Source organism: Embiotoca jacksoni, unplaced genomic scaffold, assembly GCF_022577435.1.
Source record: "Embiotoca jacksoni isolate LCO1_2020_lvr unplaced genomic scaffold, fEmbJac1.0.p SCAF_25, whole genome shotgun sequence".
NCBI lineage: Eukaryota > Metazoa > Chordata > Actinopteri > Embiotocidae > Embiotoca > Embiotoca jacksoni.
The window spans coordinates 5,131,669-5,159,240 of record NW_027185376.1 but is presented as its reverse complement, the minus strand read 5'-3'; the positions used below and the strand labels follow the sequence as shown (position 1 = coordinate 5,159,240).

Here is a 27,572-nt window from a genome sequence, read left to right as displayed (position 1 = left end):
TGGCTGAGAGAGAGAGACAGAGAGAGAGAGAGCAAGAACGCACAGCAGCAGAAGGGGAAGAGATGAACTGTGTGGCAAAAAAAAGTTCACTTGATGATCAGCATCGCTCATCGCTGGCAGCGAGGGAGAGCGTGAACGCCCCGAACACTGATGAGTCAGATCGTGAGCGGCATCGGCGAGCACAGACGCCCACGCGGCACCAAACAGAAAGTGAATATATATATATATATCTTATTTTGTTGGATACGTATTTGTAATTTTTTCTTATTGTGTGCACTTTTTGTTGTTGTTGTTGTTGTTGTTTCTACGCTGCCGTGACGACTACGTTTCCCCACCGTGAGATGAATAAAGTCTAAAGTCCACTTTTTGACCACCCGGCTTTCAGCAAAATATTTCAGCTACGTATCACTTCTCGTTAACCATCTCAAGCGTTCATTTTAAATAAATAAATAATAACGCTGTCGCCGTTTTAACTGATTACTTTTTTGGCTCGCCATGAAACAGTTATATTACTTTTAGCAAATCACGTCGACCGTCAGCCGTTACTTTTAGGTAACTGCTTATACGTACATTAGGTTTATTCATAACTTTTGATGAATTATTAACCACACATTTCATTACTTTTAAGCCAACCATTTCAATAATTTCTTTAATTTGAACCGCCCGGCCGATACTTTTTGGCAAAAAATGTTGTCCATTTCCTCGTTACTTCGATATAAATATTCAACCGTTCATTTTTTTTTACTGTTAGTGAACAACTTTGAACTTTTTAGCCATTATCCTCAGTTATTAGCGAAGCAGCTCGGCTGATAATCATTACTTTTAGCTAATCCATTCAACCGTTAGACAATTTTTTATTTTTTTTTACCCAACTATTTCAACCGCATGTCCATTACTTTTTCAGCTCACTATTTCCAAATACTGCCGTTACACTGAATAAGAGTGGACCGTATATTCTCACTAGTTTTCCCGTCGCTTTAAATGAACAGCAACATGTCGCACATGATTAACGAACTACACCACATAAATTCTAGGTTCCCTTACTGGGAACAACAAACACAAATTAAACAAATCGACTCTCTTAATTACCAACGTCATCTTTTTGGCATTAATGCATTGCACGACTTTTTTAAGGTCGTCCTTCGTCAGAACTACCATTCACAAACTTTTCAACTGCACAGCTGTTACAGCTGAATCCATGTGTGTATGTTTCCACTTGTAAGTCAAATTGGATTTAAAAAAAATATATTAATTCAAATCTGAATGTATATTTACTTCATCCGTTTGTTTTTTTTATTATTTATAATGATCTATTATTATAAATTGCCAGCTACATGTTCGGTGTAAACGTCTGCGTGGGTTTTGTCGTACAACGGCGTCGATCTGCACAGTCGTGCACTCGTACCTGCGCATACGTACAAGTATGCGTCCATGTGCGGGATCGTGCGTGTGCTTGTGATTTGACTGGTACAAAAAAAAAAAGAAGTGTGATTCATAGCTGACTCACACACTTAACTCCTACAGAGGCACACTTTTCACAAGAGCAGGCGAGCCAAACTCCCACAAACTCCCTCTTTTCTCTGTGTCATACACGCACACGTCTAATAAAACTACTTTTTTTTTTTTTTTTTCTGCACCGACTTCTGGGATGTTCGAGAGTCCTATAAAAGAGTTGGCCCTCCCAGTCGGGCTGTGTGTCATCTGTTCCAAAGCGCTCTGAAGCTTCGGTAACAATAAAAAATTTAAAAAAAAGTTAAGAGGAGCGCCCGCTCTGTCCCCGGGATGTTGTAACTTCGGGATGTGAGGAAACCCGACGGCTGTTAGAAGCGAGTTTATGACCGTAAAGCTGCTAGTTTGAATCCCATGTCGTCTGGGAATTTTTTTTTTTTTTTTTTTTTTTGCACGGGAGGGTAGAGGGGGAGGAGGAGTGAGGATAAACCGGGGAAACTCGATTCCTCCGTTAAACAACCGGTTTTGCCGCACTCGCCGTGCATTTTCTTGACTTGACCGAGTGACGATGTCGGCGTTTTTATCGTCGGTGTTTTATCTCTGGATTTTTCTGGTTGGAGACGAGCTTAAAGAAATGTCGGCTGCGGGACCTCTCGATCGTGACCGGTCTTGCGTTCATATAATTATGCTGCGAACAAAAACGACACAAAAAGTGTGAAAAAAAAAAGTCTGGAGAAGGAGTCAAGTGAAGCCCGGAGGATAAAACTCTGCTTAAGTCAGATATTTCTTATTAAAAAAAAAAAATCATAATTTTAAAAACAGAACACCAATTAGAGTCAAGCAGCATGACATTAGATGTCTGTAAATTTCTGTTCCATCTTGTAATTATTCCTGGCAAAGTGTCAACCAACACAATGAGGCTGTGATGAGACAAAACTATGAATATGCAGATGACCATTTTTTTTTTTTTTTAAGGGGAAAGTACATTCGTCTGAAAACTTTAAAATGCAGCTGGTTTATAGTTTGTAAAAATGAAGCATTTAAGTTCAAAACAAAGACATTTCAGTTTTTAATGAAAAAAAAAAACTGTCCAATGACTGCAAAAACGGGGAAGTAAATATTGAACATAAATCTGACTTGCTAATACACAGTTCCCCTTTGATTTCAGGACAGAGGAACACAAAAGCAGCAATTAGTTTTGCCAGCTGCTACTGTAACAAGCTGGCTAACTAAGCTAGAAATAGCTCTACAAATTAATGCCAAGGAAAGTTGGGTCCCAGTTGATGATTCTTGTATATACTGTGCATTTTATATTTTATATTTTTTTAACTGTTATTTTATTGCTTTTTATTGCTTTCCTGTACACTGCTGTAGCGGGAAAAAAATGTCCCCTTGGGGATTAATAAAGTAACTACCTAACCCTAACCTAACCTAACCCTAACCTAACCTAACCTAATCTAACCTAACCCTAACCTAACCTAACCCAACCCTAACCCTAACCTAACCTAATTGCAGTTTTGCGCTATGATGAGCCTCCACCTCCAAATGTTACATTTGTGCATTAGTGGTCAAATTGCATTTGTAAAACCATGAATTTGCGGCCATTAAAAGTGGCTTTCTAAATGTCAAGTTTTTGTCTTTTTAACTCTCATTCAGCTTTATATATCCCAATAAATGACAATAAGAAAATATTTGAATGAAACATTAATTGATGCTTAAAAAAAACAAAAAAAACAATCAAGATTCGTCATCGCTTTTAGCATGTAACCCGAGCTGAATCAAGGTTGGGTTTTTTTTGGCCTTCCTGTACTCATCGGCCTCCGAGTGAACAAAACACTTGAAATTACGATTTACCCGAGCTCCACATGTTCACTCAGTAACGCAGAAACTGAACCCATAAACACGAGAGTTTTGACGTTTTCTGATACGACCTGGTGAATGCTTTTCCAAATCTTCATGTGTCACACTTTAAAACCTAAAACAGATCAAGCCCTGCGGAGCCCTGATCCCCTGATCCCCTGATCCTCTGATCCCGAAGGCTGCGACTATCACTCTGGCGTTTTTTTTTTTTTTTTTTTTGTCTTGTGGCAAGTGGTGTCATCAGATGAGCTCGCATGCTGTCACGGCAATTTCACTGCTGATTTTCAAGTCTGGCAATCAAATTCATGCGAGGGAAACGAGGTGAGATTCTGCCCGGCTCTCTCTCTCTGTGTGTGTGTGTGTGTGTGTGTGTGTGTGTGTGTGTGTGTGTGCGCGAGCAGATGATAACACGACACGACGTGGGGCAAACGAAACTCCCAGCATTCCCCACCAACGTGCAGTAAGTGCTCACATTACGATTGACGTGCACCGCTCCCATATTGTTTTAGCATCGGCCGTGCCAATTGCTGCACTCTTGCGAAGTCAACAATACCCGGACCTTTTGGCCCCAAACGCCTCTGGCATATGTGATCGGTACATGTTTTTGGACGCACACGCACACACACACGCACACGCGCGCACACACACACACACACACTATAGCCTATCATGTTTCCCTTTTGTCGCCAGACTCACCCGAGGGACCCCGAGAACCGAATACCACACGAAGGCATGCCGTGTGTGTGTGTGTGTGTGTGTGTGTGTGTGTGTGCGTGTGTGTGTGCGTGTGTGTGTGCGTGTGTGTGTGCGTGTGCGTGTGCGTGTGCGTGCAAATGTCCGAGGACTCGGGTGGAGCCTTCTGTTCAGAGCGGGTGTGTGCGACTGTCAGCTGTTGAGCACAGACGGTCTGAGACGAACAAGTCACCATCCATCCACCCCCACACACACACACACTCACACACACACACACACACACACACACACACACACACACACACACACAACACACAACACACAGGGGCACATATAAACACATGCCATATGCACATGACCAACCGATAACACATCCAAAGATGATTCCTCCAAGAAACCGACTCGGTGCATCATGTAAATAAATCATTGTCGCCATTTCAAGACTCGCTGACCTGCTTTTTATGCCTTAAACAGACATGATGAATAACAAGTATTTGCTAATGTTAGCTACCACAGTTCAGTTTTTTTCAACGTAAGCCTGATGAAACGAGGAGCAAGATGATGCATCGTGGCATTTAAGCAGGAGAGAAATGTCACAGATCGGCTTGAAGAAGCTGCGGTTAAAGGTCAAAAGGTCAGTTTTGAAGTTCATACACTAGGTACCGTCATCCCAGGTGAAAATCTGAATTTTAAAAAGGCTTTTAGTTTCAAAAAAAAAACTTGTCAACTTTTCAAAATTCACTGAACCTTTTTCTTTCTTCATTATATTCTACCACTATTTATAGATAATATAATATTTAAGGAAATGTCTTTCTTTTTAAAGTATAATTTGATACACAAAATAGTTGTGGCATCCATAAAAAAAAAATGTTTTAAATTTGAGCTTCGACTGCTCAAAACGTGACACAAAAACGATCATATTGTAATGTTAATAAATTGCCGTCTTAACATATCTGTTTCATGACTGCACGACTGATGTGATCAGCTCACATCTTCAAAAAAAAACAACGTAATCAACGTGAGGAAACGTGAGTCACCGCAACGAAACTTATTTCATCATCTCAAACAGAAGATCCAGGTGATGATAACGAGATTTTTTTTTTTTTCGGTATCTTATCATACGATCATAACTGTTTTTCGTTTGAAGGAAAGGTAGTCCACTTCTGCAAGGAAAACTGCAAATCGAAAATGTCATCTTTAACTCCACGAAGCCAAGAAAAAAAACCAAAAAAACACCCTGAAATTCAGCCAGTAACAGCTCCACAGCTGTGAGGACAAAATGAACAGACTTGAGATCTTTGGATATTAATAATAATAATAATAATAACAATAACAAGTCTGTCTGTCCCCATTACCAGACCACAATGCAGTCTCTAAATTAGACTTTAATTAGAAATTCAACATTAAATTAGAGAGTAAATGAAAGCCTTATAACAATGAGTCAGGAAACAACTGATGTTATTTAACCTTTTCTGAAAATTCTCAGTTGCAACTCCAAGAAAAAAAAAAAAAAAAAGAAGCACAACAAATGTTCCAACTATTTTAATCCAAGTAGTAGCAGGCAAGGTCTTCAGTAAACGTGTCACATTCAGTAACCCTTGAAAAACAGTGTCAGGCTGCGTCTTAACAAAACGATACGGCATTCGACCTCCAGGAAGGAAGGAGTTAAGAAAATTCTACTATTCAACTGTGAGTCGAGGGTTCTTGTTACTTACGCTCAAATAATGGGGTTCAGGTAACTCGCCACTGTTCGAGTCCATGTTACAGCCCCCCGTTGCCAGACAAGCAAACTGCACACTTTTTACAGCCTCCTTTATTGACTGATACTAAAAATAGAGATTTTGGGTGGAGTAGGATAACATCTCTCATTTCGTTTTAGGGCCCAGAAACACCCACAAATCCTACAAATCTCCCCGAAACTCAGGTGCGAACTGTACGAAGCGTTAAAACGTTCTGCCAAATGACGACACGGTCGACCAAACTCGAGACTCACGGCCCACTTTGAGCCCAAAACGCTTTTACCAACTGGCCCGTTTGTAAAGTCCTGAACGACCTTCACATTTTTTTTTAATTTTTTTTTTTGTACTTTATTTTTTGTCAAATTGAACATACGTCATTCTCTAAATGTAGCTTAAAGCGTTGGCATCCCGTCTAAAAGGTGGCTGTTAACTTATGGTAAATTAGTGGAGATAATAAATGTGATAAATGGACTGGTCTTCAGTGTTTCAGTGCGGCAGGTCTTCTTTTGGCAGGTGATTTTGGGGAGGCCCGGCTGATATTGGCACTGCACGTGGAGCTAAAATGAGTCGTGACCAATGCATAGGATGTTTCTGACTGTGTTAAATGAGAGTTAAATGAATTATGTTTGGTACAAAAACATAAAAACAAAAAAGGGAAGTTGCTGTAGGGGGACTGGCAGTGAAACGTAGTGTTTATCCCTCGTGCTTGGAAGCTTTTCGTGTGATTTTGCCTGTGCGGGAAATGTATGAAATTAAAAAAGTGTGGAATCTGGAAAGCACATTACAGCCATTTCTTTATAAGTAAAAGAGTTTTACAATGTTCACAGAGGCCCGCGGGGCACAGACCTAATCAGCCCGGCCGCTGAATTATGCATGACAATAATCCCCGGTCCAATCACTGCACGGTATCAGCGGCACTCGCGTAAACAAAACTCAATTCCATTTTCGGATAAATACTCGGGTTTAGGTTTGTGCCCGTGTTTAATTGATGTTATTTTCTTAGAGATGCTGTTCTGCTTAATTCCCCATCTCGTTTTTTTTAACGGCTCTGAAAAATGGCAGGAATTCACGTCTTTAACGCGGCCGTGTTGAAAAAGGGGACGGGTGAATGGAGTCTCTGAAGCGTAGCGATCGACCGCTGACAACACCAAAACCGTAGCTGGTTTTAAACAAGCGGTGCATCCCATCGACCGTATTGAAAGATTCGGAGGACGCGTCGCCGCTTCCTCCCGCTGCATAAAAGTGAAGCCAAAAATATCTCGGAAATGCGAGCCGCTGTCTCGCGCTGGTGTCGCAACCAGTCCCGTCGGTGAATTTATTGAACGACACCATGACGACTTACGGGGGGAAAAAAAATTCTGTGACTTTGCATTTCATGAGAGAAGGTGATGACTTTTTTGACTGGGAGTTTATAGGAGCCAGAGTTGTTGTTTTTTTTTAGAGCCAGCCCCTAGTGGTCCTCCATGGTAATGCGCATTAAGGCACCTTCGCACTGGGTTCTCTTTCAGGACCCGGAAGGTTCATCTGTTATTATATATAAAGATGGTATTGTGATACTGCCTCCTGCCCAAACGTGAGCACATTTCTTTTTCAACTTCACGAAGCCAAGTCATTAAGTACATCTTATAAGGCTAGCATTATTTTACTAATTAAGTTGGCCTTAAAGACGCAGACTTAAACTGCAGCGTTCCCCCAGATTCTTCAGAACATCAGTTTACGACAGAAGAACTAATTTTGTGGTTTGAAACACACGATACGATAATAAATCTCACGGTTCAGGGAACTAACACCCACTCTACGCCCTTATCTACAACTCCTGTACAGGTCTACAGGTGCCTTTACGATTACTTGGTATGAAACAGCTTTCAATCATAACAACATACACCATCAAATAACTAATTGAAAACAAACTGATCAGAAAAACTCCAACTTGAAAAAGCAGCAACGTGATGAGAGCTACTTGAAACGAAAGAAATCATATTTGAACTGGACTTTGATTTGGGGTGGGTTGTGTTTATGACTGATACTGCGACCAGCCACCAGGGGGCGATGGAGATTTAGTCATGTTGTCCATCTTTCTCTGCAGTCAGCGTTCAAAACAACCACAAAATGAGCCAAATAATCAACAGAGAAACACAAAACAAAGTCGAAATGATGCACAAAAAAAACACAAAGTGATGTAGAGGCACGAAATGTAGCAGAGATGCTAAATAGTTGATGCAAAACAACTACAAATGGATCAAATTAACACAAAAAAAACCGTGAAAACTTTTTAACCCGCCCCTGCTCTCAGCAGTAAAGTTTTGGCTGGTTACTCTGCTGTCACTCACACATTACATCATCACACCGATCATCAGGTGCCAGGATGATGCATGGACACACACAAACGCACAAAAATACGCACACACACACACACCTCCCACGCAGCATCATCTTGTCAGCCTCTGTCTCCCCTGCATTAATGTTCAACCCATGATCAGTGTGCGTGTGTCTGTGTGTGTAATTGATTAGATTGTTGTCTGTGAAATGTGTGCACGAGTCGTGTGCGCGTGCGTGTGCGCGCGCGCGAGTGTCTGTGTTTGCACAAGCCTACCTTTCATCCAGTCCACCACCTGGCTCGTGCTCCATTTGCTCACCGGCTCCATCACCAGCGCCATCGAGGAAACTTTGCGCCGAGTCTCCACTGCGCGCAAGCAGTGTCGTTACTGCCCCCCCCCCCACCCCCTCCCCAAAAAAACACCCCCCAAAAAACCAAAACAAAGCTCTCCTCCTCCTCCCCCTCCTCCTCCCCCACCCGGACCCTCCCGCCCTCCGCAGCCAGGTGACTCCTTTTTTCTTTTCTTTTTTTTTTTTTTACACTATCCCGGTCCGGTCCTGCCCCCGCCTCTGTCTCAGCCCGGTGTCGAGTCCCGTTAACGCAGCGGAGCCTTCAGGAGCGGGACAGCCCGGGCGTGTGCGCAGCGGAATCCGGTACATTCCCCTGCTCGAGCTGGTCTGACATGTGTCGCCCCTCTCCCTCTCCCTCTCCCTCTCTCTCTGTGTGTTTCTTCCCTCCCTTCCTCCCAGTGCACCAAGTCCGGTCCTGTGCTCCCGGTGAATGTGCGTGTGTGTGTGATAGAGAGGAGTGAGTGTGTGTGTAGGTGTGTGCGCAGCCGCTCCGGTACCGACAGCAGCAGTGTAGGATAGATAAGTCACACCGGACTTAACACCCGGTAGCATCTCTCTCTCTCTCTCTCTCTCTTTCCCTCCCTCCCTCTCGCTCTCTCTCGCTCTCTCTCTCTCCAGATATGATTAATTCGTGCACGCGCCCTGTGGGTGGCTCCGCGCGCGCACGTGTACGGTGTATTTCCCTCTGGAGCGATAGCATCATGCAGATACGGAGGAGGTGTGTGTGTGTGGGGGGGGGGGGGTATTCTCAGAAGATATTTAACCAGGACGTGTGTGTGTGTGTGTGTGTGTGTGTGTGTGTGTGTGATGAAGAGACAAGAGAAAACATGTGTGTGTGTGTGTGTGGGGGGGGGGGGGGGGGGGGTACCTACACACTTCTGCTGCTGTGTGAGGAAAACTTAATGACTCCTCCACCCAGGATCATTTCCTCCGCTCTGCTCCCTCCAACCATTTATCCGTCTTCTTTCCCCTTCTTGAAAATTCATGAGCTCCTTCACATGTTGATGCACCTGTTTCACATTTACATTCGCTCATTTGGAAAGACTTTTGAGTTTCACCACCCTTCCCTCCCCCCCCCCCCTCCCCCCATCCCCCTCTATAGCCTGCAGACACGTCCTTGAGAAAGTCCCTGAATTTGACAGTCAAATTATTCATTAGTGTCCTCCTCCCTCCTAGAAAGCTACCTTTTGTTGCTCTGCGTTTGATAGTAAATTTAAAAAAGAGGATCATTCAAGGTGTATTTTTTTTTTTTTTTTTTTTTTAGTCTTTGACTGACTAAAGTAGAGAAATGTGGGTTAAAAACTGGGACATTAAGGTCACATTTATTTTTGACAGAATCGTGAAGATTTTTTTGCTCTGAAGTTGTTGTTGTTGTTTTTTTATGTGATTAAATGGCACAAAATAAAAGGCTGAATATATTTCCAGACAAATCTGACAGCAAAGTGGAGTCTAATCCAGTTTTAAAGGAGTCTGCAGGTGAGGATGAAACATGCACGTATCTCCTTCCAGCCAATCACGACGGAACCGGTGGAACAAGAGCTTCAACCAGAACTATTCTGCGGAGAAAAAGTTGGAAAAGTAGACCTTTAAAGCCCAGAGCCATGACATCATCATCTGCCAGCACATCTTAGTTGAAAAGGAAAAACAACAGCTGCTCATCGAGAGCGCGCTCATTGGTCCATGTCTGTGGGTTCAGTTGCTATAGCGACTATTTGTTAGGCCTAAAACCCGCTCAGGTGCTCCTGTCGAGGAACTAAAGTGATTCTATCAATCGAAACTGATCCGTTTGTCCACAATCAAAGAGCGTACAACAGACAGATTCAGCTCACCGCTTCAGTAGCAAGATCATCCAAAGTGTCCACAAACTATTCCAAGAATTAAAAAAAATGCTCGTTAGCCTCCTCTCAAATCAAACCAGCAACACCTGCCGGTGCTCGACCACAACTTCCTGGAGCATCTCCATGACCCCAAAAAGAAGAAGTGCCCCTCGGTGGTTGGAGGAGTGAACAAAGACATTTAATCTGCTGGTTGCAGAGTGTGAAATAACAGCTGGAATCCGTCTCCGTATACGTTCGTCTCCTTGCTGTGTTTTAATTTTCGACTTCAAAGGCCGAAAGCAGCAAAAAACAAACAAACAAAAAAAAAACATCACTTTGACTCGACTGTTAACAGACTTATGGAGGCAGCTGTAAAATGCCTCCTCAAGTTTTAAACTTTCACCGACAACAATCTTTTTCCTACTGATGGTAAATAAAACGTTTTTGGGAGGGGTGAACTGATCCTTTAAGACCTTTCACTGAAGAAAAAAAACATAAAGGGCTCATACCGACTCAATCTTGGAGTTTAATCTCCCTCCCTCGCTCTCACAAAAAAATCACAGCACTGCTAACAAGTTGCCGCAGTAATCGTTCACTGCGGATGTATTTCGGCCCTGGAAGCTGCAGGAATGAATTCTTATTTATATTTACCAGCGTCGTCAGAACATTATTCAGTTTAATGGAATAATTTTTAAAAAAGACTTGTGTGTGTGTGTGTGTGTGTGTGTGTGTGTGTGTGTGTTTCATTTGCGTGGGAGGAACCCAACTCCCCTTTCTAGCCTTTCACATGTACAACACACACACACACACACACACACACACACACGGGATTCAGTTATGACAAACTACTGGAGCTACAATCAGATCTTTGGATTTGATTCATTGCTGCGTCATCTCCTCTGTAGGTGGATGTATGCACTTACAGTAAAGGAGCTGTGGTTCGGTGAGCGGCGGAGGGTTTCCGTCCCAACAGAGACCTCTGCTGGCGACAAGCCTCACATGCTGTTAAAAGAAATGAAGACCTCTGCGACACACCGGAAGCTCTGGCAGACACTGGAGAGCTGGCGATGAGTTCAGAGGTGTTGTTTTTAAGGGAGACCAGGGAAGTGTTGATTAAAAGGGCAGCTTCACATTTTATAGATTTTTGTTGTTGTTGCATAATTTAGTACTCACATTCCCGTGTGCACTCGGGAGTCTCACTGGTGGAAACCGGATTTTTCTCTGATTTTTATGACACTAAATTATAACAAAAGAGCAAAAAAATAAAAAGAGATGGCAAATGACTATAAGAGACAAAATACAGGAACAAACAAGTACACAATGACACCCAAAGTGAACTCAAATAGATGCAAAATGGCGATAAGAAAAAGGAAGAAACAGAAATAAACAGGAATTCACACAAAACAAAACAAAAGAGACACAAAATGACCAAAAAGAGACTCGGTGACAATAAACAAATGCAAAATGACTTTTTAAGAAACAAAATAAGACAATAAGACCACAAAGACGTGCAAAGTGACCACAAATGGATGCAAAACGACGAGAGAAAACAACAATATAGAGAAACAAAACAGCCAGAGATTGATGAAAAATGACAACAAATAAGAGATCAAAAATTACTGAGAGGAAAAAAAAGACCTAAACAAGATATAAAATGACATCTAGGGGCCCTTCAACCATTAACTGCTGTATGTGCGTGAATATTTCTAATTTTATTTTAAGTGAGCATTTCGTTTCATGGTGAAACTGCACGCTGAGTCTTGGAGATCAACTGCAGCTATATATCCACCAAATATGAAGCTGCAGTCAGCAGCTGGTCAGCTTAGCATGTAATAATAAAAGGGATGACATCAGCTGCTCACATTATATCTGTAACAGACTTTTAAAAAGATGTCAGGATAAAACGGGACTTTCATATACAGCGCAGACACGGATGCGTGTGCATCCTTGTTGATTGGTTTGGTTTGGTGACATCTCATTTTAAGGAACTCTTTGCTAAATCTCACAAAATGGACTGGAAATTGCAAATTCAAATTGATTTAATCTTTGAAGCAGAAGCGATTTCTGTTTTAAGAGAAACGGCGCTTCTCTGTTTGGTCCCCCGCCTTGTTCCAGTCATTGTGAATGGAAACAATGACTGAAAATGCAACAAGTTCATCGGTGCATCTGGAAGTGAAAAGGGGATTAAAGAACATGCGGATGTTCTCGACAGATTTTCCCACACCGAGGTGCCAGTTTAAGTCTCTCAGGTAATTTCACTTTATTTCACCCTGCAATATTGACAGATAGATAGATAAATAGTTACTTTATTAATCCCACAAGGGGACATTTTGTTCGCTACAGCAGCATTATAGGTACAGGAAAAGCAATAGAAAATAACAAAAATATTAAATATAAAAATGCACAATATATATAATAAAATAGAATAATATTAAATTAAATTAAAACTAACTAAACAATAGTGCAAGGATTTAAACAAACAAACAAACAAACAAGAAAACAAGCAACCAACGGTGTTATTGTTGTGAGATTGATTTGGCCAGAGGCGAGTTATTGTACAGTCTTATTGCAGTGGGCAGGAATGATCTCCTGCATCGGGAATGATCTCCTGATCTGTCCTTGTGACAGCGGAGCTGGAGGAGTCTGTTGGATATTACACACATCAAAATGTGCGAGAAATCACTAATGGCAAAATCTAAACTTGCACTTTAGTTCAAAAGAACCTGCAGTCACTTCTCCATTTATTGTCACGGTATTCCAGCTAAAACACAAAATATTTCACAGATTGTGCAAACGCGTACATTCTCCAAACTTTGACGACGAGAAAGTGAGTTTTTCTGAGCCACGTGATGGGTGAGTCATTGATGCGTCACCTCAGTCATGTTGGAATGACTGTTTGAATTTCAAAATTGAAGGTGACGTCTTGCAGTGCTCGAAGCGTTTTGAAAAAAAAAATTTAAAAGAAAAAAGAAAAGGATCGGGCGTTGGTGTAAAATATGTTCAATTCTACACATTGGCGGACCTTTGCACGTGAACAGAACGGATCGGGGCTGTGACAGGAGCGCTACTAGGCACCAATGAATAGGTGCCTAGTAGTGCCTTTTCTGCTTGCCATTTCAAAGATAGTCTGTCTACACGGCAAAAGACGAGCGGTCTTGCAGCAACTCTCTGTTTCATTTGCATTTGTCACTTGTGGTGACTTTTGAGGGGAAGTGGATAAAACCAGCCATTAGACTCGCAAAAGAGAAGTAACAAGAGGGGAATATGAAATTGATATGAACAGTACACTGAATATGAAAGTATTATGCATTGTCTTTTCTCTAGAAATGAATTAACCCGAATACGGAGCGTGGCGACCAAACCTTTAACGTTCACGATGGTCAATTCGGCAACGTGAAGACAAGGCGCACTTTTCGACGTTTAACGGCGAGGAATTTTTTTTGAAAATAGTTTTTTAAAGTTACGTTGCCGCCCTATGGCTGCTCTCACTTCCTCCATCAACCACTGAAAAGACGATAGAGACGACAGGCAGATGACAATTTCGCTCATGTAGGAAGGGGGATCAATTATCTACAACTTTCTGGATATTCATGGGTCCGTGATTCGTCAGTTTTTCTTCGTGTGACACAGTAAGTAGCATAAACCATTTTTTGTAACAAGGATTTTTGATGTATTTTTTAATTCGTGGTAAGGTTACAGAGGAGATCTGAGTTCAAACATGTTTGTTCTTCTGATTCCCCAATGAGATGTTGCAGCAAAATACTAGGATCATTTACAATATTGTGACTCTTTGCTTTTTTTTTGTAGTTGTTGTTGTTGATTGCCTTTATTTGTATGTTTTATTTAATTTTCAGGATTATCTTCTTCAGTTATATTCACCAAGTGGACTAGACATTGGAGAATTGCAATTACTTGTTGGCTGGACTCTTTTTTTTTTTTTTAATAACAACGATTTAAAATGGGTCCTGGATTGGGGAAGGACAAAACAACACCAAAAAGAGGATCAAAATGTTCCACACTCAGCATTTTTTTCCTCTCGCTGAACATTTTCTGTTTAATTGTTCCAGTCCGGGGATTTGCACTGAGGTATTGCCGAATCAGCGACAACACTGCCATATGCATCAACAACAAACTCAGAGAGGTTCCTCTGGATATTCCCTCCACAGTGAACGTCTTTGATTTATCTGTAAACAAAATTTTGAAAATTCGAGCATCCGATTTCAAAAATCTAACGGTTCTGAAACAGCTGGACTTAAATCGCAACAACATTTCACAGATCGACACCGGAGCTTTTTCTAGTCTGATTTCCCTCAAGAAGTTAAATCTAAATAATAACAAACTCCATCGCCTGGGGGAGAATGTTTTTGATGGTTTGAGCCGCCTCGTTGAACTGAGACTTAAAAGAAATGGGATCGAAGAAGTGGCAGCGACCTCTTTTAAGTCCATGACGAGCTTAACGTTTTTGGACATCTCTAACAACAAACTGCACAGTATAACAAAAGTTCATTTAATACTGCAGCATCTGCCGCATTTACGGGAGCTGTACATCTACGACACAAATTTACCCACTTTTCAGTCATGGCAACTGACCAACAGTTCCCTCGCGCTTCGTTACCTCGATGTGTCTCAAAATCCCTTGAAGCTCTTCCAGATCACCGCCGATGTTTTTCCAAATCTAACCTGGTTCAACATCGGCGGCTCTCACGGGAAGCAAAACATGATATGGGACGTACGCAACAAGACTTTCCTCAGTCGACTGTCCAGTCTCGATATCAGCGGGCTTCGAATGACTCCCGGCGACATGAAAACATTGCTGGAGACGGTGAACTCGTCGCTTACTTCTTTGAAAATGTACGCGATGAAAAACAAAATCCACCCGCTGATTAAGATTTCCTGCACCATCCCGACAATGTCCACACTCAAACTCCAAAGTAACAGGCTCAAATCCATCCCGTCCGATATGTTCGCGTCGTGCGTTAACGTGACCGAGTTGGACTTGGCGGGAAATAAGCTGGTAAATATCGACGAGAACGCCTTCACGTTTATGCGAAGTTTGAGGATCTTAAACCTGAATCGCAACAAGCTTACGTCCGTTCCGGCTGCCATACAAAACCGACCGACTCTCGACGAACTCGATCTCAGCAAAAATAACATCAGCGAGCTCCGGCATCACGATTTCGCCAATCAGACGTTGCTCAGAAAGCTCAGCCTTTATAACAACACAATCCCAGTTCTGCCGCAGGACGTTTTCAGAGATTTAAATCGACTGCAAATTCTAAAACTACAGACCAGCCAGATAACCAAACTAAACGGCGCGTTCAAAAAATACCTGCCGAATCTTAAAAGGCTGCATCTGAATGGAAATAAACTCAGTGGTATCAAACCGGGGGAATTTAAAGGCTTGCAGTCCCTTGAGAACTTGTCGTTGCATGACAATGAAATCAAAACACTTGTAAAGGAGAGTTTCACTGGACTGACGAATCTGACCGAAATTCTGCTGCAATCGAATCTTCTCACAAAAGAGGAAATCAAAACGGGTGCTTTCAACGCTCTCATTAACTTGCGACGTCTGGATTTGTCGGGCAATCACATCATTTACAAGGATAATTCACTTTTGCCTCATCCGCCGTTTTCTAAACTGTCACATCTGGAGGAACTCAATGTTCCCAGCCAGCGCCGCCGGGGGAGGGCCCGTCTGCCTCAGAACTTCCTGGAGGGTTTGGGGAATCTCTTGCTTTTCCGCATCAGGACCAGTCAACTCGTAGAACTGCACACGGGCATGTTTAAATACACGCCTCGTCTGCAGACGCTCGACGTCAGCTCAAACGACCTACGCTATCTTGATTCAAAACTGTTTGCCCCGCTTCAAAACCTCAGCGCCCTCTACATGTCCAGAGCGAGTCTTCAGTCTCTGGATTTCCTCATTGATGCCAAACTAACCAAACTGGAGTTCCTGCAGGTGAGAAAGAACCAATATTCGGTGGTGAGACACGAGGTGATCAAGGCCCTACCAGCTCTGCTTTACTTGGATCTTCAGGGGAACGCTTTCACCTGCGACTGCAGCAACATCTGGTTCATCCCCTGGCTCAAAAACGACCCGCAAACACAAGTTTACGACGCCTACAACTTTTTGTGCAACTATCCGCCAGTCATGAGAGGGAAGAAGCTGTTGGACTTCGACTTCAACTCGTTCTGCACGGTGGACGTCGACTTCATCTGCTTCGTCACCACCACGTGCACGATCCTCTGTTCCATGGTGGCGACCTTCACCTACCATTTCATGAGGTGGCAGCTGGTCTACGCCTACTACCTCTTCTTGGCTTGGCTTTACGACACCAAGAATAAAAACATGCAAGCGGAGAATCAGTACGACGCCTTCATCTCCTACAACGTCCACGACGAGCCGTGGGTCATCGGAGACCTCTTACCCAAACTGGAAAACGAGCAGGGCTGGAGGTTGTGTCTGCACCATCGAGACTTCGAACCAGGTAAGACCGCCTCCACACCTGCGGGTCGATAACCGGGGCACGTTTTGGATTGAGATGCCCCTTTTTCGAGTTGAGGTTTCAGGCACGTTAGTGGCGTGACTGGTGGGTAGCTCTGGAAGTTTATCTGTTGGTTTGTCCGTGACTTTGATCCAGACTGAAATATCTGAACCATTAGATGGATCGCCACGGAATTTGGTACATTCGTAGTCCCCAGAGGACGAGTCCTGTTGATTGTGGTGGTGCTCTTGTTTTTCTTCCATTAGCACCATGAGGTTCACATTTGTGTTTTTTTCATATTAGATGGACTGCCATGGACTTTGATGCTTTGATGGTATTTTGATATTGACGCTCTCCACTGTATATTATTTCTATATTAAACTATATTGTATATCCTCAAGTTTTGTTTGGTTGATGTTGTTCATATTTTCAGTATGATTTTTTTTAATTTTTTTTATTTCTTAATTTTTGCTTTTAATCGATTAGTTGTTTTCAACTCTTTTGCTTTGTTTTAATTCCCGACTGATTTGTGCAGCAAATCTTCAGGCATATTGAACACATTCAACAGATACCAAGGTTTTAAGTTTGACGATGCTGGATGACGACAATGTAAATAAAGTTCTCAAAAATAAAAATAAAAAAACCTCTAAACATGTTACGGAAACTACTCAACAATTAAACAACAAGAGGGCGCTTTGTAAAGAGCTGTAATCCAGAACGATGTCATATCTGCATCTCATGGACTTGTTTGTGGGGGAAGAAGCAACTGAAAGTGTTATATAACTATAATAATAGTGAAATATTTTTTAAAAGAGGAGTGAAAGTCCCTCACTATAAATATCTCCACCTCTGGGTGTTATTTGTTTTTCCCGCAAAGAAGCGATTTGATTATCACTGTACAGTGGACGTGTAAATATTATAATTACACACAGGATGGGGGGGGGGGTGCAACTTTCACACGCCTTCACACAGAAGTTGTATTTCCATCTGTTCTCCGGAAGGTGTCGCCGCAGTGCTTTTACTGAACGTCACGATTTAAATACTCACCGTAAAACTTTGTCCTCGTCTCTTCCTTCCTTCAGGGAAACCCATCATAGACAACATCACGGACGCCATCTACGGAAGCAGGAAGACCATCTGTGTCATCAGTCGCAGATACCTGGAGAGCGAGTGGTGCTCCAGAGAGATCCAGGCGGCCAGGTAAACGCCTCGTATGAAGCGCGTCGGTGTCACGCATCGTTAACTTCAGATATTTATGAATGCCTACGCAAAGTTATCCGTGCGTTTAATCTCTACGTTGCAATGAAACAAACAAATCTTTCCGGTGGCAAAAACCGTCTGAGGAAAAAGGAGGAGCCTCTCTTGAATCGGTCGGTTATTAATGGTTATTTAAAAGCACGTCTTCATTATTAGGAGCTCACTCGTGGAGATCAACGCTTGGAGGCGCTGGTTGCACAGTCAGCGTCATTCAACCTGTGCAGAAAAAGAGAAGTGCGGCAACGTGGAATTAAATTGGAGTCAAAACTCAAAGACTGTGAAAAATGACAGCAAAAAAAAAAATGTGTTCGAAATTGAGCATTTATGTTTTGTTTTTTTCTTGTATTAATTTAGGTTACAGCTTCCAAACAGATCTGACGCTTGAGTGACTAATACGTATCGGTTAATACTTTTAAAAGAAAGCTCACGACATATCTCATTATTTTAGCTTTTAACTAGTTACGCCTGAAGCTCTCTTGAACTTTGAACTACCGCAACTTCAAATGCATATTGCTACATTTTAACTCTTTAATTTGATGCATTTTATCTGTTTCTTATGGATCTAATTTCTTTTCTATATCTTTAAATATCCCTTTATATCTGTTTTTATGTCAAACACTGCTTTTCATTTTCACTTTGAGTTACATTTCTTGTATGAAAGGTACAATACAAATAACATTTATTATTATTATTATTATTATTATTATTATTATAACCACAGCCAGACATGAATCCCCATTTTCTTTTAACTTCCTAAGTGAACTTCTTTTTTTTTTTTTTTTTTTTTTTTTTTTGTACTTTTTAATGCCTATTTGATTTGACATTTAAATGTTTCTCCACTCTCCACCTGTAGCATGTAGCCATAGCTAACACCAGTCTTATTTAGGTCTAACAAACTTTAAGCTTCATGTCCAACTCACCTCCAGCTTGTGGTGCTAAATGCAGAAAACGTTGTTTTTTTTGTTTTTTTTTCGCTCTCCGTTTTTGTTTCGCTCTGAAGTCACGTTTGATCTCGCGAGTTTTGTAAAGCCATTGGAATCTTCACTTTGATATCCGGCGGTTAAATGATTGGTTAATGAATAGTTGGTGTTTTTTTTTGGAGCTATTCAGGTCATTTATCAGGTCAAAATGGACCTCCAGCTTCTCAAATTTGAACATTTTTCTGTATTAAATATGAATTATCTGTTCGTTTTTGAATAGCTTAAAAAAAGTTTGGGCACAAATAAGTAATTTGGGAACGTCACAATGTTGTTGTTTTTTTGCTATTTTATTTGAAAACAAATTTGGTCAACCAAAGAAAAGTTGATCGATAACAAAATTGAAGAGTTAAAGGTACAATTTTAATGTATTCGTATCCCATAATGTATTTTTTTTTTTTTATTATTCTCCTCATTAATCCATCATATCATTTTACTCCTTTAAACCCTATCTCTTCTTATATTGTTGTCGAATCTCCTTTTGCATCTTGTCTCGAGGCCTTTTTCTTTCTCGTATCACTTAAACCTGCTTTCCCTGCGTCCAGTTTCCGTCTGTTCGACGAGCAGAAGGACGTCCTGATCCTGGTGTTTCTGGAGGAGATCCCCGGGTACCTGATGTCTCCTTACTACCGCATGAGGAAGCTGCTGAAGAGGCAGAGCTACCTGAGCTGGCCCCGAGCCGGAGAGCACAGCGAGCTGTTCTGGGAGAAGCTCCGGCAGGCGCTGAAGACCGGACAAGATCTGGACGAGGACCGGTTCCATCTCTCGATGCTGGAACAACCGTGATGGAAAGGAAATACGAAATATAGCCCGTACAGTGATCAGCCGTGATGCAGTAGGACGACTCGGCGGTGCTCCTAATATTTTGTCTCTTCCATTTAAATGAATCAGGTGGACTCATTTTCACCATCTATAAAAACGGGAAACTGTTACAATTCTGAATCTTTTATATTATTTTTATCACTTAAGTTTCGTCGCTCATTTTCAGCCAGTTGATATTCTTTTCTTTTTCAAGGTAAAAAAAAAAGAAAAGATGACCAATGCTCGATATTTAATGCAAACTCTATTTTTCTTTCTTTTTGTTTTAAAGTTATGTTCTTTGTGTATTAAGCTCACTTTGATATTTTTTCCATTTCTTGGCAATGTAAATAACCTTTTTTTTTAAATAAATAAATACTGGTCACAATTATGACTGCTTTTTTCTGGAAGCTTTTATAATGTTGTTGTTGGCTTTGGGCAAAATGAAAAAGTAGATTGTCTTCATTATAATTGATCGATGTCATGTGACCGGTGTAAAAGGTCACGTGACCAGATCAGTCCTCTGCAAGATGTCTTCCTCAGACTTTTACAAAGGAAAATAAAACACTTTAATAAACAGATAGGACCATCGTATTTTGTAGACATTTTCTTTCAAGGCTCTACTACTGATATACTTTCAGCATTATAATCCTGCACATATATTTTGTTCATAAGAAGTGTAAATGTGTTAATTGTCACTCCTGTAACTGAGTACAAAAATTGACTATTTCACTAGTTTAACCAAAAGGGCTTGAAGGGTCACTAGATGAAGTATGAATTGTGTAATTGTTTGTGAAGTCCATGCTGACAGACGCATGTGTTTTCAACTATTTGTTTTTAATAAAGTCTTTGACAAAATATCAATTACAATCAAATGCTCCCAACTTTCTGAAAACACAGTTTCGAACTCATAAACTTCACAGCCGGTAAACAAAAACACAAAATAAAACAAAATTAAATAAAAAAAAATAATTAGTAGATTTGTTTTTTTTTTTAAGTAATGTAACTTCAACTACAGTTTAGAGCTTCACAAGCTGTGTATCAAGGATACTACGCTTCCCTGTTTATAAAACAGAACAAATATAAGAAAAGCCACATAAAAATCAGGTTTAAATGCAGAAAGTCTAAATGCAAAATACTAAGCTTGGATCGCGGACACAAACTATTCGATGTTGGCTCGACGTACGTCCTGCTGTCAGATTAACTTGTATCCGACAAATAAAATAAAATAAATTAAACCATAAATACAGGTTATAAAGTTTCATCTGAATGAAAAAACGAAGAATTTTCAGCTATCGGGGTAAGAAAAAAACCCAACCAGCAATCGTTTCACTTTTTTCATCGCTGGAGATTTGGGTGCAGATTTGAACCGATCGATCATTTTTTGGTCGTCGTGGTGACGCCAGAAGTTCCCCTTCTCGAGCTCTGAGTGGTCTTCCTCTTCTTCAGGTCGCTGCGAAGGATAATCAAACGTGAATTCGTCGAACGGCCGAGAGAATTCAAATTGAAGATATTACGCAAGAAAACAAAAGGCGACGCGAGGATGTTTGTACTCACTCCACGCACTTCATCCCTCTCTGGGTCCAGTTCTGGGACGGGTCGGCGCACACGAACCTGACCCCGGTGTGGAAGCTGTCGGAGGAAAAAAAACATCACGTGAACGGACTCGAAGGGACAGTTTCGCTCCACGTGGTCTCACTCCAGAGTGTCAGTTTGATTATTAACAACTTAGAGAGTTTCTCTGACAGATTTGCAACAAGAGCGCCACTCGGGATTGATTTTTTTTTTTTTTTCCCAGGTCGTAACATGACACCAGGGTGTTGCAATGTTTCTGTCATGTCTTTTTTTCCTTCTACCTGTTTTTCATCCGCATTTTGATTTAAGGACCATTTCGTCGCCTTTTGCATGATCCTATTCAGTTTTTTTCTCAATTCATTTTCTTAATACGCCACTATAACTTATCTTCTTACATATTTTAAGTAGAATTGTAACAGGCAGTCGGTAAATTTATCAGTTAACACACAGTTTTAAGTAAATTTTTTAAAGCATAAATACTCAACATTTCATAAATCCAGTTTCTTAAATGGGAGAAACTGAGATTTTGTTTTTTTTAGCGAAATAAAAACTGCTACGAAAGCATATCTGACGATGTCACTTTGTGCTCGATATCAATCTACTGTGAACCTTTTTTGTTTTCCGATGTTTTAAGGACCAAACAATTGGGCTATTTGATGCCAACGTGACAGCTATCAGACACCGTTTCATCTACCTGCCTTCAAATCTGCTGAACCATTAACTCACATGATGGCGTTGATGTCACAGGAATTGTTGATGGTCTGGACGGTGTAATTTATCAGCCGTTTGAATGGCAACAGACGGTGGGTGTACTTCAGGCAGCAGCTGACTGTGAACAAACACAAAACAAACTGGTATTATTTAGTCCATAAAGCTACATCAGGAGTCGGTTGGTCTTGCAGATTACTGAACACTCAGCTCCCCTAAACGCATCAAAACTCTTACAGGGGTTGACAGAAAAAAAAAAAAGAAAGAAAAAACCTGGCTGACACACTCACCGGACTGCGCGCCGCCAATGAAGGTGGCGAGGATGCTGAGGGAGCACAGAGCCGCCATCAAACACGTTTTGCCGCTTGCCATGCCTTGGTTGGTGCTGTCGCTCTGCTCGTGTCTGTCGGTGTGACTCGCCTGTAGGCATTCAGTGAGAGTGAAGCAAACCGTGTGGCCTCGCTCCTTTTTGTAGGACGTCCCTGGGGTTTCCCCGGGTCAGGGAAGGGTTGCACAATGCCTCGCGGCATTGTTAAATCAGAGGAAGCAATGCAGGAATGGGAGCTGGATGCATCTGCTCGACGGCAGCTTCCAACCCACCAGGCGTTAGGAAGTGTCATAAGAAAATAAGATTAAATAAAACCTTTCAAATAAATCATTGACAGCCCGAGCTGTAAAACTCTGGTGCGGCACTGTTGCTCAAGAGGTTGTCTAAAAAAAAGAGAAAAGTCTCACGATGAATCATTATGAAGTCCGCTCGTTGAACGTAGCAGATTTTATATGTGAAAAAACACCTGGTCAAAAGTTGAATGATGAACTTTAGGAAGACATTTCTTGGACTAATCTGTAGGATTTAGTGGCATGTGGTGGTCTTTGTAGGGCGGACCAATCGGTGATCAGTATCGCTGCGTTATCTTTGATTTTGAACGAGATCCCGTCTCCACCCGCTTCACGATAGCCATCTTTTAACTCGACCTTCCAGTTTGGCAGTTCAAATAAACGCATTTGATTTGATGATTGAAGCGCAGCGAAATCGCGAAACTCCGCAGGCTTTAAAAGTCAGCCTCTTTCAGCTTGACCTCACCATAAGCAGGCAGACTAAGTTAGCAGATAGCTTTTCAACGTCAGCATCTACCGAGAGGCCGAGCTTCTTTTTTTTTTTTTTTTTTTTTTTTCTGAGGAGCTGAACAGAGTTTAAAGCAGAATAAATGTTGGGGGTTTCGTGGCCAGAAAAACATGTCTCTGTGCCGGTGCTTCTCCTTTTTAGCTGGATTTTGGGGATAAATATGAGCGAATAACAGGGGAATTTGTTTGGATTTTCACGTGAAGTGAGTTCAGGGTTGGGTCGCTTCAGCCCACCCAACCGTAGAGCATGTTTTCTCTGATGGTCCTTTAATTGGTTATCCAGTAACTTTTACCCTGGCAAAAAAAGCGATGGGAATTTCCTCTGTGTCAGTGTGCAACCATGCGTAAGGGTTTTAGTATGTCTATCTCTTTCCCACGAAGCATACAATTGCACAAAATGAGAGGAAACGGTATCTTAGACGATGAAAGTGAAACAACGCGAACGTGTCTCTACTTCTAGAGCGTGCTAAAATTCACCGCGGCAATGAGATGGCTCAAAAATGGAGGAAGTTTATGTCAGAAGCACATGGTTTGCATAGCGGTGCCTGATGCAAAATCATTTTCCAATGGTTGCCGTGGTTGCGATAAATTCACTTTCTTCTTTCGAGTTTTAAGGTAGTTCCCCCTTTGTTCTCTTTAAATTCCGCATCGTTTTGGGTTTACATCACTTTAGGGCGGCTGCGTTACCTTTTTTAAAAATGTTTTATTTATTTAATTTATTCATTAAAGAGCTGTGACGTGGTATCGTGAACTCATAGTCAGCACCGAGCGGTTTCACTGCACAAACAGCAGGGTGTGGGAATGTTTATCTGCTGATGTTTATGATGTCGGCGGAGGAGTTCAGATGGAGGATTACGCTCTCTATGGACTTCAGCCTTTATTCAAATCTCTCTCCCCTCCATCCATTCCTCATGATCGTTTCACACTCCGGTTATAATACCGTTTATGTTGTTGATGACGATCGTGATATTTTTACTGTCGAGACATTTTTTTTTTCTGCCATCGCAGCAGCTCCATTTGTAGCATCACAAAGAGTTGAAAGAAGTTTAAAAATACACAACATTTGTAACATTATAATTAGAAATCTCACTATCAAGTCTCATCAGCGTAAAAAGTGACATATTTACCTTCGTGGTTGACTTCGGCGTCGCCTTATTAAATCGTAAAAACCTAATTGATACAAACATTTTTTTATCAGGCAGCATCACGTCTTACTACGACAGCCTGACTCATAGTTTCACAACGCCGACGATCTTTGAGCAGATTCTTATTTGATGGAGCAATTTTGACTTCAATGGAGATTTGTTCCAGGTGGTATTACAACACCGTAATAACCCAAATGATTGCAGCGGTAAGAGAATAAGAGAAGAATTTGTCGACTCGCCTCAAAAGACCTAAAGGCCCAATTTATTAGAAAGTCAATATGGAAGCTAATTTAGTCTCTCGATGCGTTTTGGACATATTCAAAAAGGCCTTTGTGTGTCTTTGTGTGCGCAAAAACTTCCTGTACTAATTTAAGATGACTAACCCTAAGTATAGAACAAGCGTTTCTGTGTCATCCAGTCCTGCTATGAGGTGTTCATTGCAAGGAATAAGACTTCAGCTATGAACAAACTTGTCAGAACGTTGTGACATGACCTTCTTATCTAAACTTGCCTCTTCTAAGAGCGTCAACTGTATTCATAGGGCCTGGAGGAGCTAAAAATAGAAAGTAGGTTGGTCCAATGCACGTCCACTGTTTACAATAGCGAGGTGTGCCACTTCGCTGTGGGTGACGCCAGGGAAACCATAACCTGGTAACAGAGCTGCAAAGAGCACATTTAAATGAGGACATCTCATGGGTGCAAGTTTGATGGTATTTTGATGATATTTAGAAGATTCGCAGGCACTTTTATTGGTTGAGGAATCAATAGGTTCCTTGAAATAAGTTGATTTTTATGAATTGTTGACAAGATCGCACTTAAGAGTCGAGATTTTCATACAACATATTTTGTTGGCCCCTTCACTTTACTATCAGTATTTCCTTCAATATTTTACTCAGTTGATACGTTATATGGCAATAAATAAAGAGGAAAATCAAAAAAAAAAATCAAAAAGTGAAGTGAAATTGAAGACCCAACAATGGCTACGACTTCAGACGCTTTTAAAGAACAGAAAACTGCAGCTTCCACCTCAGTTCACCACAGGTTCCGAGAAAGCCCCGACGCAGGGCCTGTAATCGTGAGTTATAAGGTTACCGAGCTGTAAATCAACACCAGATAACAGAGGCCTGGGAAGAACGCAAACTCTGATCCCAGTGTTTGCTTAGTCAGCAGAAATTTAAGGTGGGCCGAGTGTTTAATGGAGAAGGAGGGGAAAGAGTTTTATTTTGGTAAATCGATATTAAAACGCCTCTCGGAGGGAAATTTTACCCGGCTCGGTTATTAACACACGCTACTCATAATGCGCCCGGACCTGTGAGGTAGTCCTGCCAGTTTATGCAAGAAGGTAACTGAAGACCACACTCGTGCAGAGAAGAGCAGCACCGGCTCGGTCCTCCCGGCAACAATATTCGCTTCACGCCCCGAAAAGAAGCCGCTTTCTAACCTCACGCTGGCGCAGGAGATCACAGAGCACCGTAACATTAACGCAGTGAAAGATTTTGCTTCCCGTCTTGTTCTTTCTTGCCATCTCTTTTTGTCTTTAATATACAGGATGTGACTTGGATTTCCTTTGTGTTCCCCCCCCCCGCTCCATGTCTACGGCTTCTTTTCAGGATGACCCACTTCCCAGCATTTCAAATTCCCCTTCATCGCTTCCCAATTTTACAAGTCTAATCCGTCCTTCCTGCTCTGAACGTATCACGTTAACAGCTTTTTGTTGTTGTTGGTTTTTTTTTTTTCTCCTTCAAGTGTACTAAAGTGGAAAAATCCCGCCAAATATGTGTGGAACCATCGCCAGACGCGAGGACCTCTCGCGAGTTTGTGGCAACGTGAACGCAGTTATTTATCGCACTGCGTCCTGAAGTCTTCTTTCTGACTCTGAAATGAAAGAGTCTTTTCAGATTTGTTGAAAACTGCACGAAAATTGGATTTGTTTCTCAAACCGGATCTTCAGGAAAGGTGCTTTGTCCGTGCCGGCTACAACTTGTTATATTCAGCTGATGTTATTGGTGAGACTTTCATTAACGAGACGAATTAACAGTAAACACAAAAATTCAGAAAGTACGCCATTTCAGCTGCCTCTCTGCAGCCGACAAAATCTAAAATGAAGCGCCCAAATCGTACGTAGCAAGAGGGCGTGAAAATAGCAAGTAAGGGGGTGGGGGGGGGACCGTTTACTACAGCCAGTTGTGGTTTGTCGCTGCAGATTAGGTTTGAGATGTTTTCATCGTCTGCCGTTTGTCTTCTCAGTTTCTTCAGGCAACCGCAGGTGTAGTCATGAGTCATTTTTCCTTTCTGTCCCAACAGCAACAGAAAACTTCAAAAGGGAGCGAGGGAGCTGACGCGCCCTCGGAGGAGGAACCCACGAATGTGGACACGTTGCAACCGAACTGACAAAAAAAAAGAGCAGAAAGTCTTGTTTGACTTCAGTGACAGAACTATTGAACGATTACTTTCCGTGTTCCTTCGGTGCACAGAAATAAACCTGTTGGATCGGTGTACTTGCTGCGGCACATCGTCAGGCATAACTCACTGGCAGCTCGCTGGCTCATGCAGATGGAAAAACAAGGATAGGATAAGAAGGGAAGGGTAGGATTGGCCGTCTTGGTATGTGCTCAGGGCACTGTAGTCATTACAGTTGGGTGGGGGAAAAAAACGACAACAAAACTCTGAGATCAATCTTTGCTGCGATAATTGTCTGGAAACTTCGTTCCAACGACGGCAGCAGAGGCCGAGTTTTGGCAGCACGCCACCTGCGACGGTCGGTGCTGATTGCTCTGAGGTCATTTTGATAGTTTCCAAACGAACCCGAGAACCGACGACCGGAAAAAGATCCTCGACGGGTGGCCCGGCGACAGTTCAGGTCATTTGCAGTGAATATTTTCCCTTCAGACGCCTCGAAGCGTGACAGCAAAGCTCCATGTTGACAAACTGATGAATTCAAAGTGCATGACCCCCACAGAGAAAACCCCGCTCGGTTGCTTCTCACGAACTGGTGTGGCACCAAGTTTGTGCTCACTTCAAAATCGCCGACGTGCCAGAATCCGGCGGCGCTGGCGTTAATGAAAAGCAAGTAGCGTGTCATTCGCTGGAAAGTAAACGGGTTTCGTGTAGGTGCGAGGCTTTCAGCCAAAACGTGAAAGGAATGTCAGAGCGGGGGCCCCGAAACCTGGGCGAGGATGACACCGATCGTCAATCTGTCAAAACCAAAAGCAGCAACTTGAGGTTCTTGGTCATGTCCCCTCGAGGTCACGGGTCTCCTCCCCGGCCCGACGGCTGT

General features: G+C 42.0%; 3 protein-coding genes across 7 annotated transcripts in view; 1 reads left to right on the top strand and 2 right to left on the bottom strand.

The window, feature by feature from the left end:
* The window catches only part of cnksr2a (connector enhancer of kinase suppressor of Ras 2a), a 59,605-nt gene extending 51,148 nt beyond the window's left edge, over positions 1 to 8,457 (bottom strand). For all 5 annotated transcript variants that reach the window (XM_069159760.1, XM_069159756.1, XM_069159758.1 and 2 more), the window contains exon 1: positions 8,335 to 8,457. In XM_069159760.1, coding sequence (XP_069015861.1) covers positions 8,335 to 8,398 — 64 coding nt within the window. In that variant the 5' untranslated portion in view covers positions 8,399 to 8,457. The remainder of the gene's footprint in view (positions 1 to 8,334) is intronic.
* A 5,258-nt stretch (positions 8,458 to 13,715) lies between these two features.
* Positions 13,716 to 20,569, top strand: LOC138204472 (toll-like receptor 13). Its single transcript, XM_069159762.1, has 4 exons — positions 13,716 to 13,854; positions 14,080 to 16,713; positions 17,793 to 17,910; positions 19,490 to 20,569. The coding sequence occupies exons 2-4, from the start codon at positions 14,184 to 14,186 to the stop codon at positions 19,728 to 19,730; spliced, it is 2,889 nt and encodes a 962-aa protein (XP_069015863.1). The 5' UTR covers positions 13,716 to 13,854; positions 14,080 to 14,183; the 3' UTR covers positions 19,731 to 20,569.
* Positions 20,570 to 20,589: 20 nt separating this feature from the next.
* ccl20b (chemokine (C-C motif) ligand 20b) lies at positions 20,590 to 27,553 on the bottom strand. Its single transcript, XM_069159775.1, has 4 exons — positions 22,316 to 27,553; positions 22,044 to 22,146; positions 21,300 to 21,374; positions 20,590 to 21,195 (listed from the first exon to the last, which is right to left on the bottom strand). The coding sequence occupies exons 1-4, from the start codon at positions 22,395 to 22,397 to the stop codon at positions 21,120 to 21,122; spliced, it is 336 nt and encodes a 111-aa protein (XP_069015876.1). The 5' UTR covers positions 22,398 to 27,553; the 3' UTR covers positions 20,590 to 21,119.
* Between the last annotated feature and the right edge of the window lie 19 nt (positions 27,554 to 27,572).

Bases quoted from the DNA above. Each gene is read 5' to 3' on its own strand.
- LOC138204472 (XM_069159762.1), top strand. From the start codon at position 14,184: ATGGGTCCTGGATTGGGGAAGGACAAAACAACACCAAAAAGAGGATCA. The intron at 16,714-17,792 runs GTAAGACCGCCT...TCCTTCCTTCAG, and splicing joins CCATCGAGACTTCGAACCAG to GGAAACCCATCATAGACAAC. The intron at 17,911-19,489 runs GTAAACGCCTCG...CCCTGCGTCCAG, and splicing joins AGAGAGATCCAGGCGGCCAG to TTTCCGTCTGTTCGACGAGC.
- ccl20b (XM_069159775.1), bottom strand. From the start codon at position 22,397: ATGGCAAGCGGCAAAACGTGTTTGATGGCGGCTCTGTGCTCCCTCAGC. The intron at 22,147-22,315 runs GTGAGTGTGTCA...GTTTGTTCACAG, and splicing joins CATTGGCGGCGCGCAGTCCG to TCAGCTGCTGCCTGAAGTAC. The intron at 21,375-22,043 runs GTGAGTTAATGG...TTCCTCCGACAG, and splicing joins TGTGACATCAACGCCATCAT to CTTCCACACCGGGGTCAGGT.